Genomic DNA, 17,304 nt, shown 5'->3' on the forward strand with positions numbered 1-17,304 from the left:
CTCCCACAATGTGTGGGGCACCATGTGTTCCTGAAAAATCATGGGAAAATATCAATAGAATGTTGACACATGGAATCTCTCATCAATTTCCTATTGATTTTATTTTATTTTTAATTAATTTATTTTTATTTTTGGCTGCATTGGGTCTTCGTTGCTGCACGTGGGCTTCCTCTAGTTGCAGCGAGTGGGGGCTACCCTTTGTTGTGGTGCGCGGGCTTCTCATTGCGGTGGCTTCTCTTGTTGCAGAGCAAGGGCTCTAGGCGTGCAGGCTCAGTAGTTGTGGCTCGCAGGCTCTAGAGCACAGCCTCAGCCGTTGTGGTGCACGGGCTTAGTTGCTCCGTGGCACGTGGGATCTTCCTGGACCAGGGCTCAAACCCGTGTCGCCTGCATTGGCAGGCGGATTCTTAACCACTGCGCCACCAGGGAAGCCCTCCCATTGATATTAGATACCTATCTTCTCTGTTGAGTGGTTCATAGTTAGAAGTGGCAGCACCTGGGAATTGGTGGGCAAAATGATTCCTGCTAAAGCTTACTTAGGTCAGGAAAAAAAATCATTTTACAATAATAATAGGTCCAGATCAGAAGAGAGAGAATGCTGTTTTGCAAGTCAGTAGACCTGGTTTTAGCCCCAGCCGTGGCACAAACTGACAGAGGCAAGTCATTTCACCCTCTGGGCTTCAGTTTCCACAGCCACATAAATATCAGGGTATCAAACTAGGTCAGGGGTCAGCAGACTGTTTTTGCGAAGGTCCAGGTAGTAAATATTTTTGGCTTTGCAGGCCACGTGGTCTCTGTTGCAGCTAGCCAACTCTGCTGCTGTAGCCTGGAAGTGGCCTTAGACAATACAGAAATGAATGGGCAGGGCTGTTCAGGGAGGGACCAGGTGGAAGGCGGGATTTGGCCTGTGGCCTGTCTGCAAACCCCTAGATAACCTTACCGGTTCGCCAGCTCTCAAATACTGAGTCAGACATTTCCATATGCCCATCTCATTTCCACAGACTCCCTTGTTGGGAGCTCATGTCCATCATCTTACAACTTCGAGGCAGTTTTTCCCTAGAAGTGTAACCAAAGTCGTTACTGCTGGTCTCTAAACAACTGAGAGTACACCAGTTGTCTCCATGCTTTTTACTTATTTATTTTTGAACAAATTTATTTATTTATTTATGGCTGCCTTGGGTCTTTGTTGCTGCGGGCGGGCTTTCTCTAGTTGCAGCGAGCGGGGGCTACTCTTTGTTGCGGTGCACAGGCTTCTCATTGTGGTGGCCTCTCCTGTTGCGGAGCACGGGCGCTAGGCGCACAGGCTTCAGTAGTTGTGGCATGCGGCCTCAATAGTTGTGGCTTGCAGGCTCTAGAGCACAGGCTCAGTAGTTGCGGTGCACGGGCATAGTTGCTCCACGGCATGTGGGAATCTTCCTGGACCAGGTCTGGAACCCATGTCCCCTGCATTGGCAGGCGGATTCTTAACCACTCTGCCACCAGCAAAGTCCCTCCATGCCTTTTAGAGCAGGGAACTAGTACTCGTTCTAGAACTTGTTGATTACCTGTGCCTCAGGCACTGTGCGGTGCACTTTCTGTCCCTTCATCCTCAAGATGGTCCAGAGGGGACATGTATCTTCGCCCATTTTAGAGATGCCATCACCAGAGGCTGATGTGGCCTTCCCAGTGCCCCACAGCAAATAAGCCTCAGAGGCAGAGCCAAATCCCCAAAGCCTGTATTTTGTTTTCTCCTAGGCTGCTATTCTTTAGATACAAACCTCGCTTTTGAGTCATTTTACAGCGGTCGCTCGGTATCCACAGGGGATTGGTTCCAGGACACCCCACAGACACCAAGATCCGTGGATGCTCAGGTCCATTATATAAAAGGGCATAGGACAGTCAGCCCTCCATATACGCAGAATCAGGTCCGTGGTTGGTGGAATCTGCAGATGCCGAACCCACCAATAGGGAGGGCCGACTGTGCTTCACCCTGTTACATCAATATAATGAACTTGAGCATCTGCAGATCTTGGTATCTGCTGGGCGTCCTGAAACCAATACCCCTGTAGATACCGAGGGATCACTGTATACTGTTGATTGTTTTGAGGGAGTTGTACTCATGTGCTAATTTACCTTTATTTTTTATTTTTTAACTGTAAAGGTAATACATGCTTATAGTAAAAAATACAAAACGACCAAAAGGGTATAAAATGACATTTTTCCTCCGTCCCCATCCTTCATTTTCATTCCTCACCACTAACCGCCGTTCATTGTGGCCATTTCCTGTGTATCAGAGCAGTGTTCCATTTTCATTTTGTTTATTTAGCCAAGCCCTTATTTGTGGACTCTTAGGTTATTTCCAGTTTTGAGTTTTTTTGTTTTTGTCGCTTTATCAAATAATAATGCAATTAACGATTCCTAAGCAGTGGGTTTGTTAGATCAGTGGTATGGACATTTAAAATGTTGACAAATATTATCAAGTTTTTCCCCAAAAAGTCTTTGCCAATTTGTATGAGGTGGGCTGTTTTCCAACACCCTTGACAATTTAGGGTTATATCAAACTTTTAAATTGTGTTAGTCTGGTAGAGGAAAATGATGTGTCACTTTTATTTGCATTTTAAAAATAATAATAAAGATTGCACAGCTTTTCATGGGTTTATTTCCCTTTATTTGTTGCTGATTTCCTATTTATATCTTTTGCATATATTTATTGGTTTGTTCACGTCAAATTATCCCTTTTGTATGTAAGTCATTTGTGTTGCAAATCATCTCCCAATTGGTCTTTTCATTTTGTTTAAGGGCATCTTTTTTTTTTTTTGGTCATATAGTAATTTATAGAGATGATATAGATTTATTAGTCTTTTCTTTCATGGCTATTTGGGATTTGTATTATGCTTAGGAAGGCCTTTCCCACTTTAAGAATATTTTCTAAGAATTCATAAATGAATGTATTTTTTCCTATCGGCCAACCTCCATCCAGTCCCTTAATATTTCTTCTCAGGGCCTCCCACCTCCAATTATTCACTAAAACGGTGACCACCGTGACGAACTAAAGGCCCTCTCTCTCTTGCAGAAGAAGATGAGAACTGAGGAAGCAAAAATCGTTCAAGAAAAAGCTGCAAAGATCAAGGAATGGGTGACCCTGAAGTTAGCAGAGGTGAGTGAGAGCTTATCTTGGGAAGCCTGCGAGGACCTGCGTGGGGTTGCGCCTGTCCCTCTGCGTTTTTCTGCCTCTATCTGTTTCTGGGGCCTTGCCTGCTTTTCATTTTGTTAACCGCTTGTCTCTCATTCAGCTTAAACACTGAGACACTTCACTTCACTTTTCCCTTCCTGTTGTCAGAGCTGGGTTTCCCTAGAGCTCCTGGTTTGCTTTGTGTCTGGGGAGAAGGAATGAGTCTCACTTCTGAGGAGTCCCATCAGTTTCCTTCTGAGAAGCACACACAGTCCTTACCATCCACCCTCTGTCCTCTCCATTCTTTTTAACTTTTTTTTTTTTTTGGTGCTCAAATATACATAAAATATACCATTTGAGCTGTTTTTGAAGTGTACAATGCAGTGGCATTAAGTACATTCACAGTGTTGTGTACCCATCACCACTACCTCCAAAACTTTTCCCACCCCAAACAAACTCCATCCCCATTGAACACTAACTCCCCATTGTCTCTCCCCCCAGTCCCTGGTAACCTCTATTCTACTTTCCACCTCTGTCCATCCGTTTTCATAGCTCATCACTTGCTGCAGCTTTATTTAGGAAACTCGGGACTAGAAGCTACAGCGCTGCTAGCAAAAAACCAAAAAACAACCTCTTTCTAAACAGAAGGAAGGGGAATTGAAGTTTGGAGAAGGGTGAACACTCACTCCTGACACAAGTGGCTCACACCTGCAGGGGGTAGCGGCTCATTTTGCCTCCTGTCCTTTCTGTGGACACACATCTCAGGTCACCTGCTAGACTACAAGCCCTTGGGGACAGAGCTGATGCCTATAACCTGCATCTTCCACAGCCCTGATCTCTTGCTGAGAGCTCAATGAAAGTGTGTTGGCTTTCCAATGAGAATGGGCACTAGACAGCCTATTGACAGGACCTGGCATATCGGCTGGAGACAATGGAAGAACAGGTTTTTTTTGTTTGTTTGTTTTTGTTTGTTTGTTTGTTTTGCGGTACGCGGGCCTCTCACTGTTGTGGCCTCTCCCGTTGCGGAGCACAAGCTCCGGATGCGCAGGCTCAGCGGCCATGGCTCACAGACCCAGCCGCTTCGCGGCATGTGGGATCTTCCTGGACCGGGGCACGAACCCATGTCCCCTGCATCGGCAGGCGGACTCTCAACCACTGCGCCACCAGGAAAGCCCTTTTTTATTTTATTTAATTTATTTTTTATTTTTATTTTTTTTTAAGAACAGTTATTTTTTGCTCCTAGGTGAATAAGAGGCCAAAGTTACTTTTATCAGGTTGAAACAAGAAAAAAAAGTATGTTTTGTCAGGGAAGATAACGAGGAATTAAGGGCCTGTGGATTATGACATAGTGAAATGATATGGTGAGAATAAAACGTCAAACAATGAAAAATCTGGGTCCTAGAGCTTAGGATAAAAATCATTAGAGTAATTGGAAAAGAAGAATGTAATTAACCAATATTTGTTAAACGCTTGCAATGCATCGAGTTCTAAGGCAGGCATTTTAAACATAGATACTGATTTACTCTCAATGACAACTTTGTGGAATGATTACTGCCATCTTCAATTTACCAATTAGTAAACTGAGACAAAAAAAAATACAAGCAAGTTGCTACTGTGATAAAAGTAATTTTTATAGGTTGTATATTGTTCCCGACTCCTTTCCAGTAGAAGGGTAATATATCCCTGCCCCTTGCCATAAGATATGCTATGCCTCCCTGAGGAAGGAATATGCTTCTGCAGATCATGGACATCATGCTTGTTTATATGACTTGCTCTAGACATATATGTAAGCTATATTCAGTTAGAAACTTCAAGAACAATCACACGGGGACTTCCCTGGTGGCACCGTAGTTAAGAATCCACCTGCCAATGCAGGGGACACGGGTTTGAGCCCTAGTCCGGGAAGATCCCACATGCCGCGGAGCAACTAAACCCGTGTGCCACAACTACTGAGCCTGTGCGCCTAGAGCCTGTGCTCCACAACGAGAGAAGCCACCACAATGAGAAGCCTACGCACCGCAACGAAGAGTAGCTCTCGCTCACTGCAACTAGAGAAAGCCTGTGCACAGCAACGAAGACCCAATGCAGCCAAAGAAGGAAAAAGAAGTTTAAAAAAAAAGAAAAGAACAATCACATGAATTTATTATTGTCCTTTTCCTTTTTCCAGGAGATAGGGTTTTCTCCTTCATCCTGGATCCAGTATAAATAAAGCGTGTGAAACTGAGTAGAATACATATGATATAAAATATAAGCAAGGAAATAAAATTTTTGTGTTATAAACAACAACAAAAAGAAGTGTGTTGGCTTTCATTTCAAAGAAAATGCAGCCACCCTGAGGCTGGATCTCATGGATAGGATGTTGAGCAGAAGAAGCCAGATACAGAAGTACATCTTGAATAATTCCATTTATATAAAGTCCTAATGGGCACAACTACACTAATGTGTGTAGGGTGCATACTTAGATGGTAAAACACAGAAAGCAAGGAAATGAATCTCATAGACTCAGAAGAGTTGTCACCTTAGTGGGGAGGGAGGATCATGTGATTGGGGAAGGACAAGTCCGGGATGTCTGGAGTGTTGGCAAATTCCTCTTTCTTAACCTGGGTGGCGGTCATATGAGTAATCATTTCAGAATCATTTGTTAAGCTGTTCATTGGTGTAGAATGCAGTTTTTTGTGTGTTGTATTTCACCATTTTTTTAAAAGGTTAAAGATACCTAGAAAAGAAGGACTTCCCTGGTGGCACAGTGGTTAAGAACCCACCTCCCAATGCAGGGGACACGGGTTCGAGCCCTGATCCGGGAAGATCGCACGTGCCGCGGAGCAACTAAGCCCGTGCACCACAACTACTGAGGCTGCACTCTAGAGCCCGCGAGCCACAACTACTGAGCCCACATGCCACAACTACTGAAGCCTGCGTGTCTAGAGCCCATGCTCCACAACAAGAGAAGCCACTGCAATGAGAAGCCCATGCACCGCAACAAAGAGTAGCCCCTGCTCGCCACAACTAGAGAAAGCCCGTGCGCAGCAACAAAGACCCAATATAGCCAAAAATAAATAAATAAAATTTATTAAAATAAAACCCCAAAAACCTAGAAAAGAAAGCACAGGGGCCGCCAAATGGAATTCTTTCCCATCTACAACCAGGTAGCGCAGAGAGAAGGAGGAGGTCAGGGCTCCCAGGAGAGTCGGCAGTGGACTGGGGGGCACCACGGGTTCTTTTGTGTAGATTTGGTCTTTAAGAAGGATTTTGATCTTATTTTGAATTATATGTCTGAATGTGTAGGCTGAGTATTTATTCTCAATCTTCATTTTTCTTTTTGTCTAGCTTGAGATGGAGAATCAGCACCTGAAAAGCAGTAATCAGCACCTGGTGGAGCAGGTGGGAGCCCTTCAACGTGCACTAGAAGGTGAGCGGGCCAGCATGTGCGGGAGTCGGGGGAGTGGTGTGTGTGTGTGTGTGTGTGCGCGCGCACGTGCATGGGGCTGAATTGAGGGAGCTCTTAACATGCCTATTTTTGTCCCAACCACAGCTCTTCAGATGGCACCTTCGGGGAAGCTGCTGGTGGCTCCCCAGGGAACCACAGAGCAGGATTCTGTCCCTGCAGGACCAGGAGCCCAGCCAGTGGGGCAGGACGGTGGTGCTCAGGCCCAGGGTGCCCTGAAGGCAGCTATGCCCGTACCTTCTCCAGGTGCTCTGCAGAGCAAGGACTCTGTTCCTAAAGCAGGAAGCCCCTTGGAGGATTCTAGTTCCAGTATGGTCCACCCTGGAGAAATATCAGAGGCCGAGACCCTTCCACTTCATCTGGGAGGACAGGGCTCTCCTGGCCACCTGTGCCTGAAGCCTTGCACCCCCAGGCATGGTTTGGCTTCCTGGGGTGAAGGCCTGGTCAGTGCTCAGGGAGGGACGCTCCCCAGGACGAAGACCTCTGCCAGGGAAGGCGGCCCCGGCTGCAGCCTGACTCTGCCGAAGGTGCGGGCTCCCAGCACCCACCGGGACAGCATCCAGCTGGCCAAGCGGCACCACAGCCAGCCCCAGGCGGGCCCTGCGCACTTCGACCACGTGGTGAGCATTGAGATTGGGACACTCTCAGCCCTCCACTCCTCCAGCCTTCCCAAGGTGGAGGCTGGACCTGAGCTCCGGGAGGAACCAGAGAAGATGGAGATGGACGAGCAATCCCCAGCGGGGAAGATGGAGGAAGTGGATTTGGGGAACAAACCACCTACACCCCCCCTGCACCGGTTTCCATCCTGGGTAAGAGGCCCCCTGGGGACAGGACAGAGGGGCCAGGCTGATGGTGCGAACGCTGTGGGTCACAGCCATGTGCTGAGCGTGGGACGAGGCTGTCACCCTCACCCCCTCTGGGCGGTGGGTACCCCGGGGCCTGTCCAGACTACTCCGCCCATAAGGGGTGGAGCCAGGATTTCTGATTAGACGGCGGCCGGCTGTTTCCTGAGCAGGCGCTCACCGCGGGCCACAGCCAAGCTGGGTGCTCGGTGCCCATTTTCTCGTGTAGTCTTCCTGACTCTCCGTGGAGGTACAGTGTGGTGGCTAAGAGCACGGGTCCCAGGGTCAAACCAGGAGGTCCCAAGATCAAACTGTGTGAGCCAGGGCAAGCTGCTAAACCTCTGTGCCTCAATTTCTCTCTCTGTAAAATGGGGATAATAGTACCTGCTTTAGAGGGTTGCCCTGAGGATTAAGTGTGTTAATAGGTATTTGGTGAGTAGTTGCAGCAGTGGTTCACAATACGTGGAGAGGCTGTTGGAAACGACGAGGGCCAGGCCAGGGTGGAACACTTTCAGAATCATCCCTCCTCTTGTTCCTTGTTGTCTTGTAAATCCAGGTGCGCTGAAATCCTAAAGCAGAGGCAGGCAGTGAGGGAGCATTCGGCAAGGGATGTGGCAAGAGGGCTCAGGTCCTTCCGGTCCCCGAGACAGGATCGCTCTTGTTACCTTAGGGAACCACAGGCCCGAGAACCCAACCTCTCTTCTTAGGTGGGACCAGCTGGGCAGTAGCTATGTGGGGAAGATCAAGACTGAGAATTGGGAGAAGGACATTTCTCAGTCTGAGGGAGTCAGATGGACTTACTTGCTGAGTTAGAGTTCCTTTGTTGATCCTCAAAACAACCGTGTGAGTTAGACATTAGATAACCTTTTGTAAAACACTCCTACATTTGTTGAACCTAAACCCCTCAAGCCTCACACTTTTCATTCTCTCTGTGAAGTTAGAGGCCTGTCCGTGGTTGAATTCCACTACCACTACTGGCAGGAATAATCGTTTTTATGGCTAATTTTACCACATGGACCCAATTTATCTGCCCTACATAAGCACGGAATTCCCTACCCCAGCCCAGTGCCTGCCCCTCCCCCAAATTCCTCCTTGCTGCCTCCCATCTCTTCCCTTCCCTTGCCGCCAGTCACCTCCGGCTCTCATCCCAGCCCTCGCCAGCCCCTCCCTCTCTCCCCCAGGTGCCCCAGCACTGCTGCTCCCCTCTGGGGTGACCCGGATAGCATCCACCTTCCTTCCTGCCCCAGCCTAGCCCAGCTACCTCCTCCCCCGTCCTTGTGACTCACCTCTCACCTGAAGAGGCCTTTGTTTTCCCTTTACCTTGGGTGAAAAAGAGATATGGAGGAGGATAGGTGGGGCCTCTAGGTTGTTTGGGAGTGATCCCAACCTAAGAGGAGCTGCCCAGGCCTGTGGGCCTGCTTCAGCCCCAGGGGACCCCGAGGGGCGAGGGAGGAGTTGAGGGTGGGAGTTCGCATTGATGTGTCTTCTACTGCGGGCTTCAGGGGTCTGGGTGAGCCAGGACTTGGAGCCTGAAGCCTAACCATGATGTGATATTGTTACTGTAGGAAAAAAATGTGTCCCAGTTTCCAAACAACTGGCTTCCAAACAAAAGGGCACGCACATCCTTGCCATGGGGCTCGGACGTCCTCGTTACCAGCCCCCCAACTTCAAGGGCTGTAAGATGGGGAAGATTCAGAGAAAACAGATCCCAGTTCCCTCTTCTCCTGAACTTCCTTGCCCCAAGGGAGGGGTGGCAGCAAGAGAGGGAATAAATATCACCTGCAGGGCACTGACCATGCTCTCGGTGTTAGATGTTTATGTTAATAATTTCATTTGATTGTCACAACAGCCTGAAAGGTGAGTATTATTACCCCCATCTTAGGTCCAGAAATGATGTTAACTTGTCCCAGATCCCCCCGCCGGTCACTGGCTAAGCGTGGATGTGGACCCAGGTCTGCCCGCCTCCAAAGCCAGAGGCCGGTGTGGACACGGGGGTGGTGAACCCTGACCCCTTGTGACCTCCCGTTCCAGGAGAGCCGGATCTACGCTGTGGCCACGTCAGGCATGCGGCTGTCCGAAGTGTCTGCTAGAAGTAATGCCACCTGCTGCGGTGAGTCCCAAGTGAACTGCCCGTGGTGGGCAGGGTGGGCGTGCGGGGAGGAGAAGACTCGGAGAAACACCCAGGGCCAGGTCACCTGCAGCCCATTCCCTCCCACAGCAGGTGAGGTTCACGTGAAAGCACGTGTCCCCGGCTCCCTTGGAGAGAGAGGGAAGCTGCACAGGTTCAGCTCATCACCTGCCTGTGGGTGGGAGTGGGCGGGAACAGAGCTGTAGCCAATTACAGAGCTGGAAGGGACTTTGGAGGCAGGGCGCTCCAGCCTGGCTGCCCACCTGCACCAGCTTCCCTTCTGCAGTGCAAGGGCCATGGCCGAGGAGCCCCCGGTGCCTTGACTTAGATAACCCCCTGAAGGAGCCGCATCCCCACCTGAGTGCGGCTCCTGAGTCGCCGGCCGCCCAGTCCCCACAGTGACGCGAGTGCCCCATAGTCACACGGCTTGTAACTCACCTTGGCAAGAGTGGGGCTGCAGAAGACCTCGGCCCTCGTCCTGAGATCTGTCCCCGGTCTGTCTCCGGAGTGCTGTTTCAGGGAATGCTGTCTGCACGGATCTCTCTCCTCGCTCTGCTCAGGTCTCTGCTTCCTGGGTTTTGCCACCTGAGTGAGTCTCCTCCCTCTTTCCCGCCCCTCCAGCCTCAAGCCCTCCAGCCCTTGCATCCCCTGGGCCTTTCTCTGGCCTGGTCTGCAAGAACATCACCGTGCCGGTCTACACAGCCTTGAAGGGGGTAAGAAGCTGCTGTCCGAGGACGGGGTGTCCCCGCCCAGCACCCACTGCCCCACCACCGTGTCGGCAGGCAGTGGCTGGCGTGGGTCTCCAGGGGCAGGCGTCTGCGCACACGTAACTCTGGGCAGGGTGCTCAGCCCCCCATATATCTATTTCTTTTGTTCATCTTTATTAGGTTTTTTAAAAAACTATTTTTTCTTCCCATTTTATTGAGATATAATTCACATACAGCACTGCATAAGTTTAAGGTGTGCAGTATAATGATTTGACTTACATACATCATGAAACGATTACCACAATAAGTTTAGTGAACATCCAGCATCTCATATAGATAGAAAATTCAAGAAATAGAAAAAAACCTTTTCCTTGGGATGAGAACTCTTAGGATTTACTCGTAACAACTTTCGTGTATTAACATGCAGCAGCGTTAGTTAGATTTATCATATTCTGCATCACATACCTAGGACTTATTGATCTTATAACTAGAAGCTTGTACCTTTCGACCACCTTTATCCAATTCCCCCTCCTCCCCCACCTCAGTAACCACAGATCTGATCTCTTTTTCTCTGAGTCTGTTTCTTTGTTTTTGAAGTATAATTGACCTACAACACTGTGTTAGTTCCTGGTGCACAACACAGTGATTCAATATCTTTATTAGGTTTTCATTAGAAAAATTCTACATTTACAAAAATGTGAATCAGTATGATTATGGGCAAAGTAAAAAGTTAAAGGTTAAACCAATGCCTGCTCTGCGTCTCCTCCTCATCTTGTCACATGTCTATCCCGGAGGCCAGTGGGGCTCCTTCCAGAACTTTTCATGTATTATGTCATATATTCCCATATGTATTCCCATAACATCTCTACATATTTTTTAACAAAAATCAGATATAGCTGCAACATGATGTTTTCATATACTTTTTGGTCTGCTTTTTTTTTTTTTTCCTACTGAAACCTTTTATTCTGAATTTATTGGTGCTTAAGGAAAACAGCTTTGCCCATAATTCACTGTGTCCTGGACTTATGACACCAACTTGTATTTAGCCAATTAGGAACGAGACCAAACTGCATTCTTCTTAGGTCTGTTCAGTTGATAAATGGCACTTAACTGATTTCTTTCATATAATCTTTCACAAGAACTCATAAGTCGCATTAATTATGCCCCAAGAGATGAGGGACCGATGGTAACTCAGATGGGCACCTTGAAAAGATTTGTCAGTTTCCTGTCCTGTTCTAGCCAGATTTTTTGGAAAACTTTAGGGAAAGACTGAAATTCCCCACCAATCTGAGATTGCCTGCGAGTTCTTACAACATTAACTGGAAAAAAAAAGATTCCCAACATGTTTTTTGAGATCGTAACAGTAATATTTTGTAAAACTTTTTGTAGAAGGATAAAAAGCCAAAAGTGAAATTTCCTCTTACATTGCTTTTCCCTAATTCCTAACCCCAGAGGCAGCTCTCACTAATGGTTTGGTGTTTATTCTGTAATGCCCTCTGATGCATTTACAAATGCATTTACAAATTTACTCTCTCTTACACACACGCACACGCAAAGAGGATGATGTCATACATGTCAGTCTACCCCTTGCTTGTCCACCCAGCCATGTGTCAGGTCTTCCTGCCCCACCTCCATGCACAGCACAGCTCTGCCTCCCCTTTTAGGACTTCCCAGTACCCCTTGGTATAGATGCCCCATAACTACCTTAACTTGTCCTCCCCTGATTCACAATGTAGGTCATGTCTCTGTTTTTCTGTAAAATCAGTGTTGCAATGAACATCACCATGCAAATACATCTCTGTGCACTTATATATGCATATTTCTGTAGGACAGAGTTCTAGAGGTGGAATTGAGGGGCAGATAATATGCATGTTTTAAATTTTGACAGGTAGTGCCAAATTACCTTCTAAAAAGATTTTATGTAAATCTTTTATGTAAAATAGCGTCCCCTTTTCCACACAGTTTGCCCAATATTGAAGTGATCGGTCTTTTTAAATTTTTGCCATGATCTCTCCATTTGTCATCCCCACCCACTTTTAAAGCTCCTGTCTCACACTGGGCCCCGTGGCATGGTTTTCTGGCCCCCTAGTGGCAGGGAGCAAGGTGTTCAGCCCTGGTGGGGCAGCTTCACTGGGGACCACAGAGGATGATGGTGTGTGAGGGAGAGAGAAGCATGGAGGTGAGGACACAGGGGTAAGGTCGTCAAGTCGGGAAGGGACAGTTGTCTTTTGGGTGCCCCAGCTGGGTGATGGCTTCCCGTGCTCTAGACAGGCTGTGATGGCCACGCCCCAGGCACTTGGAGCGGGAGTGAAAGTGCAGATGGGATGGGGCTTGTCTTGCAGCCTTAGCTGCAGTGGGGAGGGGCCTGTCTTGCAGAAAGCCATGCAGATCAGCACAGTGCCCTTTGTGGACGAGTCCTCTGGGTCCGACGATGACTGCAGCTCCCAGGCGAGCTTCCGAACTTCAGTGCCCTGCTCTGAGTCCAGGAAGACCAGTGGACTGGGCAGCCCCCGGGCCATCAAGAGAGGTATGGAGAAGGGTGGTGGGAGGGGTGCAGAACAATGAGGGACCCTTCATCTCCTCCCATGGGCAGTCCCACGTGGGTGTGGAAGACCCTGCAGCTCCCAGGCTGTGTGAGCCAGGAGGCTGTGGACCTGGGCCTTGATTCCTCCTCCCTTTGGACAGGCGTCTCCATGTCCTCGCTGAGCTCTGAGGGCGACTATGCCATCCCCCCGGACGCCTGCTCCCTGGACAGCGACTACTCAGAGCCTGAGCACAAACTCCAGCGCACCTCATCCTACTCCACCGACGGGCTGGGCCCAGGGGGGGTGAGCTGGGAGCTTGGCCTCCGCCCCGATGGGGCCAAGGCAGGGCCGGGTGGGAGCGGACCTCTAGCACAAGACCCAGGCAGCAGCTGCATGAGGGTCCCTGGGATTGGCGAAGGGAGGGCGGGAGTCTGGGGGCTGCCACTGATGATGTGAGGCCAAGGGGAGTGGGCTGGGGGTGTGCGGTTGGGGGCCGGGCACACACAGACCCCATCACTATGGCCCACGGGGCCCAGGAGGAGTTTACACACGTTACCTCGTTTTAGCTCCACACTGACCCTGGGATGCCGAGAGCTAACAATACGTTTATTGAGTTCTGTGTGTGCCGGGCACCGTGCTCATGGCTTTGTATGCACTGTCTCATTTGTCCTCACAAATGAGGCTTATTACCCCATCTCATGGATGGGAAGCCTGAGGCTCAGAGGCATGCTGTTATGCGCCAGAGCCAGTGGTAAATGCAGACGGCTCGTTCCCCAGCCCTCGCTCCATAGCACTGTGCTGCCCCGTCTTCATCTCCGCCTCCACGAACCCTCCATCCCAGTTTGCCTGATGTTCCCCAAACCTCTCTTGCCCTTTCCTGCTGCCTGGAATGGCCTTCTTCCTCCTCTGGGCTCGTCTTCAAGGGAAAGGCTGATTTCCTTCCAAGGTCAGTTCAGGTCTGGCTCTTGCCAGAAGCCTTCCCTGGCCAGCCTCTCGCTTGTGCAGCCCCTGATCTACCATCTCCTCAGGGTCAGGTGTTCTCTCCCCCTGCCAACAGGACCACCCACGCTTTATAAGTCCTCTCTGCACCCTTAGCAGGGCAGTGCCCTGAAAACACACATAGTAGATACTCAGTAATTTTTTTTAATTGATGACAAAGCAGTGACTCAGCTGGGCCATTTTGGCCTGTGTGATGTCCAGGAACCCCAGTGATTTCCCTCTTCTGTCCATCCCTCATCCCCCTACACTCTTCCACTCTTGCAGGAGTCACTGGAGAAGTCAGGCTACCTGCTGAAAATGGGGAGCCGGGTGAAGACGTGGAAGAGGCGCTGGTTTGTCCTGAGACAGGGACAGATCATGTACTACAAGTCTCCGGTGAGACCCTCCTTCCCCAGGACAGTAGGCAAAAGGACCCCACCCCAGCCCTAGAACCGCATGAGAGGGGCTGGAAGCAGGGCAGAGGTGAAGGTCTGGCAGGCAGGGAGAGGCAGCCTGGGCAGGCACCTGAGGCTTTGAGCCCCACACGGGACCATGAGGCTGGTCACTGGTTCTCAGAGTGAAATCAGGCACTGAGCAGTCAAGGGCACTTCTAGATGAATTGGCTTGGTGATTCCTTCTTCCTTCAGAAGCCGAGCCCTGTAAATGAACCATTGCTAGGCTGTCCTCACATCATCAGGACTGTTCTAATAGGCGAGCTTGTCACCTCCTCCATCTCCTTCCTACACTGTTTGGAATTAGGGAGCCTTAGGATGTTGGGACCTAGTTTGACAGGCCCTCCCTAGAGAACCAATGTTAACGTTTTAAAGAAGGCAAAAAGGCCTGACTCTTGTGCTACTCCAGTTGATTGTTAGTGGCTACCTTGAGCATCATGTGAAGGATTCAGGTCCCGTATCACTCAATGAGTAGGCATGCTCTGATTGATTAGTTATGTCTGCAGTGGCACAGGAGAAGGTAATGGTGATATATATAGGCCACCTGTTTGCAACACTATAAAATATGTAGTAGAAAGAATTTAAGGGCTTTGTAGCTCAGGAATAACCTGGTGGTTTCTCATCCAGTTTTTAAAGGCTCAATCTATACTTTTTGAGGCCTGGATCAGGAGGACCCATGTCTCTAATCATTGCTCCATTTAGTTAGAACCAGGATCCAGAACAAGTTATCCATCATACCACAGCCCAGGAAAGCTTAGGAGTCACTTTCCCCATTGTGACCTAGAGTAAGGTCTGAGGGGAAATGATGTGCTCTGGGAAGGCTCCAACCTCTTTCCTCTCCATCCCTTTCTTTACAGAGTGACGTCATCCGGAAACCTCAAGGTCAAGTGGAACTGAACTCCCGTTGCCAAATTGTTCGAGGGGAGGGTGCACAGACATTCCAGGTGAGCGTGCTCCTAGCGGCTAGTGCTTTAGATAGAAGAGGTGCTGGGTTTGGATATGGCTCGAATGGAAACAAAGATGGGGCAGAATGAGCATGTGTGAAAGCCATTACCTCGACGTTTGCATTGATCCTCATTTGTGGGTTTGAGGAAGGAAGAGGAGGCAGAATGTGAGAGATGGAGTGAAGGTAGGAGAGACACGGAGGCAAAGATGACGAGGAGGAGAAGGGAGGGAGGGAGTACCAGGGCAGGAGGAAGGAAGAGCCGGTGGCTCGGAGATCTGCGCCACCGCAGAGCCAGGCCCCTGTTCTTCCATCGTCCTGTCTCCCCATCCCCAACCCCTCACTTCTCCACAGCTCATCTCTGAGAAGAAGACCTATTACTTGACAGCGGACTCGCCCAGCCTGCTGGAGGAGTGGATCCGTGTCCTACAGAGCCTGCTGAAGGTCCAGGCCATTGGGCCTCCGGCCCTGACTCAGGGCGGCGCCAAGCCCGCTGTGAAGGGCTGGCTGACTAAGGTACGGGTGGGGTTGGTGGGGGAGGAGCGTGGTGGGCTCCTCATGAGAGTCAGGGGAGCCAGGAGTGAGTGCTGGGCTGGTGGGTCACCTCCTGACACACAGCTCCTTTCTCCAGGAGGCCCCTCACACTGACTACCTGTGGGCTGAACCACACAAGGTGACGGTGAATGAGTGTCTGGAAAAATAGGGGTCGGTGTTGTTACAACAGCAGCTATTCTCGAGACAGGGGGAAAAGGAATGTATCGGACCCATTTTGAGGTCATTAGGAGTTGCCCTCACCCCTGCCTGTACCCACCACAGCTCAGTGTGAATAGTGGGAAGCTGTGACCTCGGCGAGACAGGTGTGGCCAAAGACTTATATCTCAGGCTGCCCTAAAGACGTTTTAATTAGGGCTCTTCTGGTTGCAGGGAGCTGAGAAGCACTTGTTAATCCCAAGAAAGGGGAAGTTAACAAGGAAGCGCGTTAACTAGGCCAGGATGCCGTCAGGAATGATGGTGTGCGCAAGTTCAGTGCTTGGGGCTCTGCCTGTGCCGCTGCTTCCCCGTTCAGTATGTGTTCACAGCCATCTCCTCTGCCCACGTGCAGTGTTTTTTACACTTCACGATTACACTTGCCCAAGGGCTTCAGCCCACCGTGGCCCTTCCCTTCCAACTCTAGCCTCTGCAGATTAGCAAGTTCTTCTCGTGATCATATTCCTGGGACAGGATATCTGGTTGGCCTGGTCGATCTTTTAATGGCAGGTCATACGAGGATGGGGTGTCGCGTGGTACCATGGACGCTCGCTGTGAAAGGGCTGGTTCCGTTAGTAGAGAATCTGGGTGGCATCTGAGTTTGACCTGGGATTGACCAAAGGATCTGAGTTGGACCAGGGGTTTTGAGATCTGTCTCCCTTTGGCTTCTCTTTGCCAGTCCCGGATCTTCTTCTGGGGTCTTCTGGTTCTAATAATGCTGGTTCATTTCTGGCCTACAGGTCAAGCATGGCCATTCCAAACTGGTCTGGTGTGCTCTTGTTGGGAGAACCTTCTACTACTATCGAAGCCACGAGGACAAGGTACTTCCTGGCCTCCCGAAAGCTTCCCCCAAACCACATTCCTGTGGCTCTGTGTCCTTATGGAAGGCCCAGCTTTACCCTCTACCCCACCCAACCCCACAACAAGTACAGAGCTGGCTGGCCAGATCCCTCTAGAGTGTGTGACCAGTGTGCCTGGTCTGTAGATCCTGCCTGTGTGGTCTGTCTGTGCTTCTCCAAGCCCGCCTCAGCCAGGGAGCTGTAGTCTCCCCCTCGTCCTTGATTCCCAGCCCTACAAGGCCTGAGGGTTCAGAGAGAGGAGACTCCTCTGTTCCCCGCTGGCCCTCCCATTCACGGAAGGCTCGTGTCCACAGCGCCCCCTGGGCCGTCTGCCTGTGCAGGACGCACGCATAGAGGAAGTAGATCGATCCTGTGACTCAGATGAGGACTATGAGGCTGGAGGGACCCGGCGGTTGCTTTCCTCCCACTGCACCCTTGTGATCCACCCCCCAGAGCACAGCCCCACCTACCTCCTCATTGGCACCAAGCACGAAAAGGTAAGGGAGGGGGCTGGGCCTCCATGGCAAAGCTTGCACCTTTGATTCTCACC

At 50.0% G+C, this 17,304-nt stretch overlaps 1 protein-coding gene across 1 annotated transcript in view; it reads left to right on the forward strand.

Moving 5' to 3' along the window:
* Positions 1 to 17,304, forward strand: part of PLEKHH1 (pleckstrin homology, MyTH4 and FERM domain containing H1) — a 42,950-nt gene that overhangs the window by 14,060 nt on the left and 11,586 nt on the right. Inside the window, exons 4-15 of the mRNA XM_027111568.1 lie at positions 3,050 to 3,133; positions 6,476 to 6,557; positions 6,681 to 7,402; positions 9,467 to 9,545; positions 10,185 to 10,276; positions 12,647 to 12,797; positions 12,956 to 13,098; positions 14,059 to 14,169; positions 15,083 to 15,169; positions 15,523 to 15,684; positions 16,656 to 16,736; positions 17,069 to 17,251. Coding sequence (XP_026967369.1) covers positions 3,050 to 3,133; positions 6,476 to 6,557; positions 6,681 to 7,402; positions 9,467 to 9,545; positions 10,185 to 10,276; positions 12,647 to 12,797; positions 12,956 to 13,098; positions 14,059 to 14,169; positions 15,083 to 15,169; positions 15,523 to 15,684; positions 16,656 to 16,736; positions 17,069 to 17,251 — 1,977 coding nt within the window. The remainder of the gene's footprint in view (positions 1 to 3,049; positions 3,134 to 6,475; positions 6,558 to 6,680; positions 7,403 to 9,466; positions 9,546 to 10,184; positions 10,277 to 12,646; positions 12,798 to 12,955; positions 13,099 to 14,058; positions 14,170 to 15,082; positions 15,170 to 15,522; positions 15,685 to 16,655; positions 16,737 to 17,068; positions 17,252 to 17,304) is intronic.

The sequence above is a fragment of the Aethalodelphis obliquidens genome, unplaced genomic scaffold (assembly GCF_003676395.1).
Source record: "Aethalodelphis obliquidens isolate GAN/ISIS:26980383/991018 unplaced genomic scaffold, ASM367639v1 scaffold10, whole genome shotgun sequence".
NCBI classification, from domain to species: domain Eukaryota; kingdom Metazoa; phylum Chordata; class Mammalia; order Artiodactyla; family Delphinidae; genus Aethalodelphis; species Aethalodelphis obliquidens.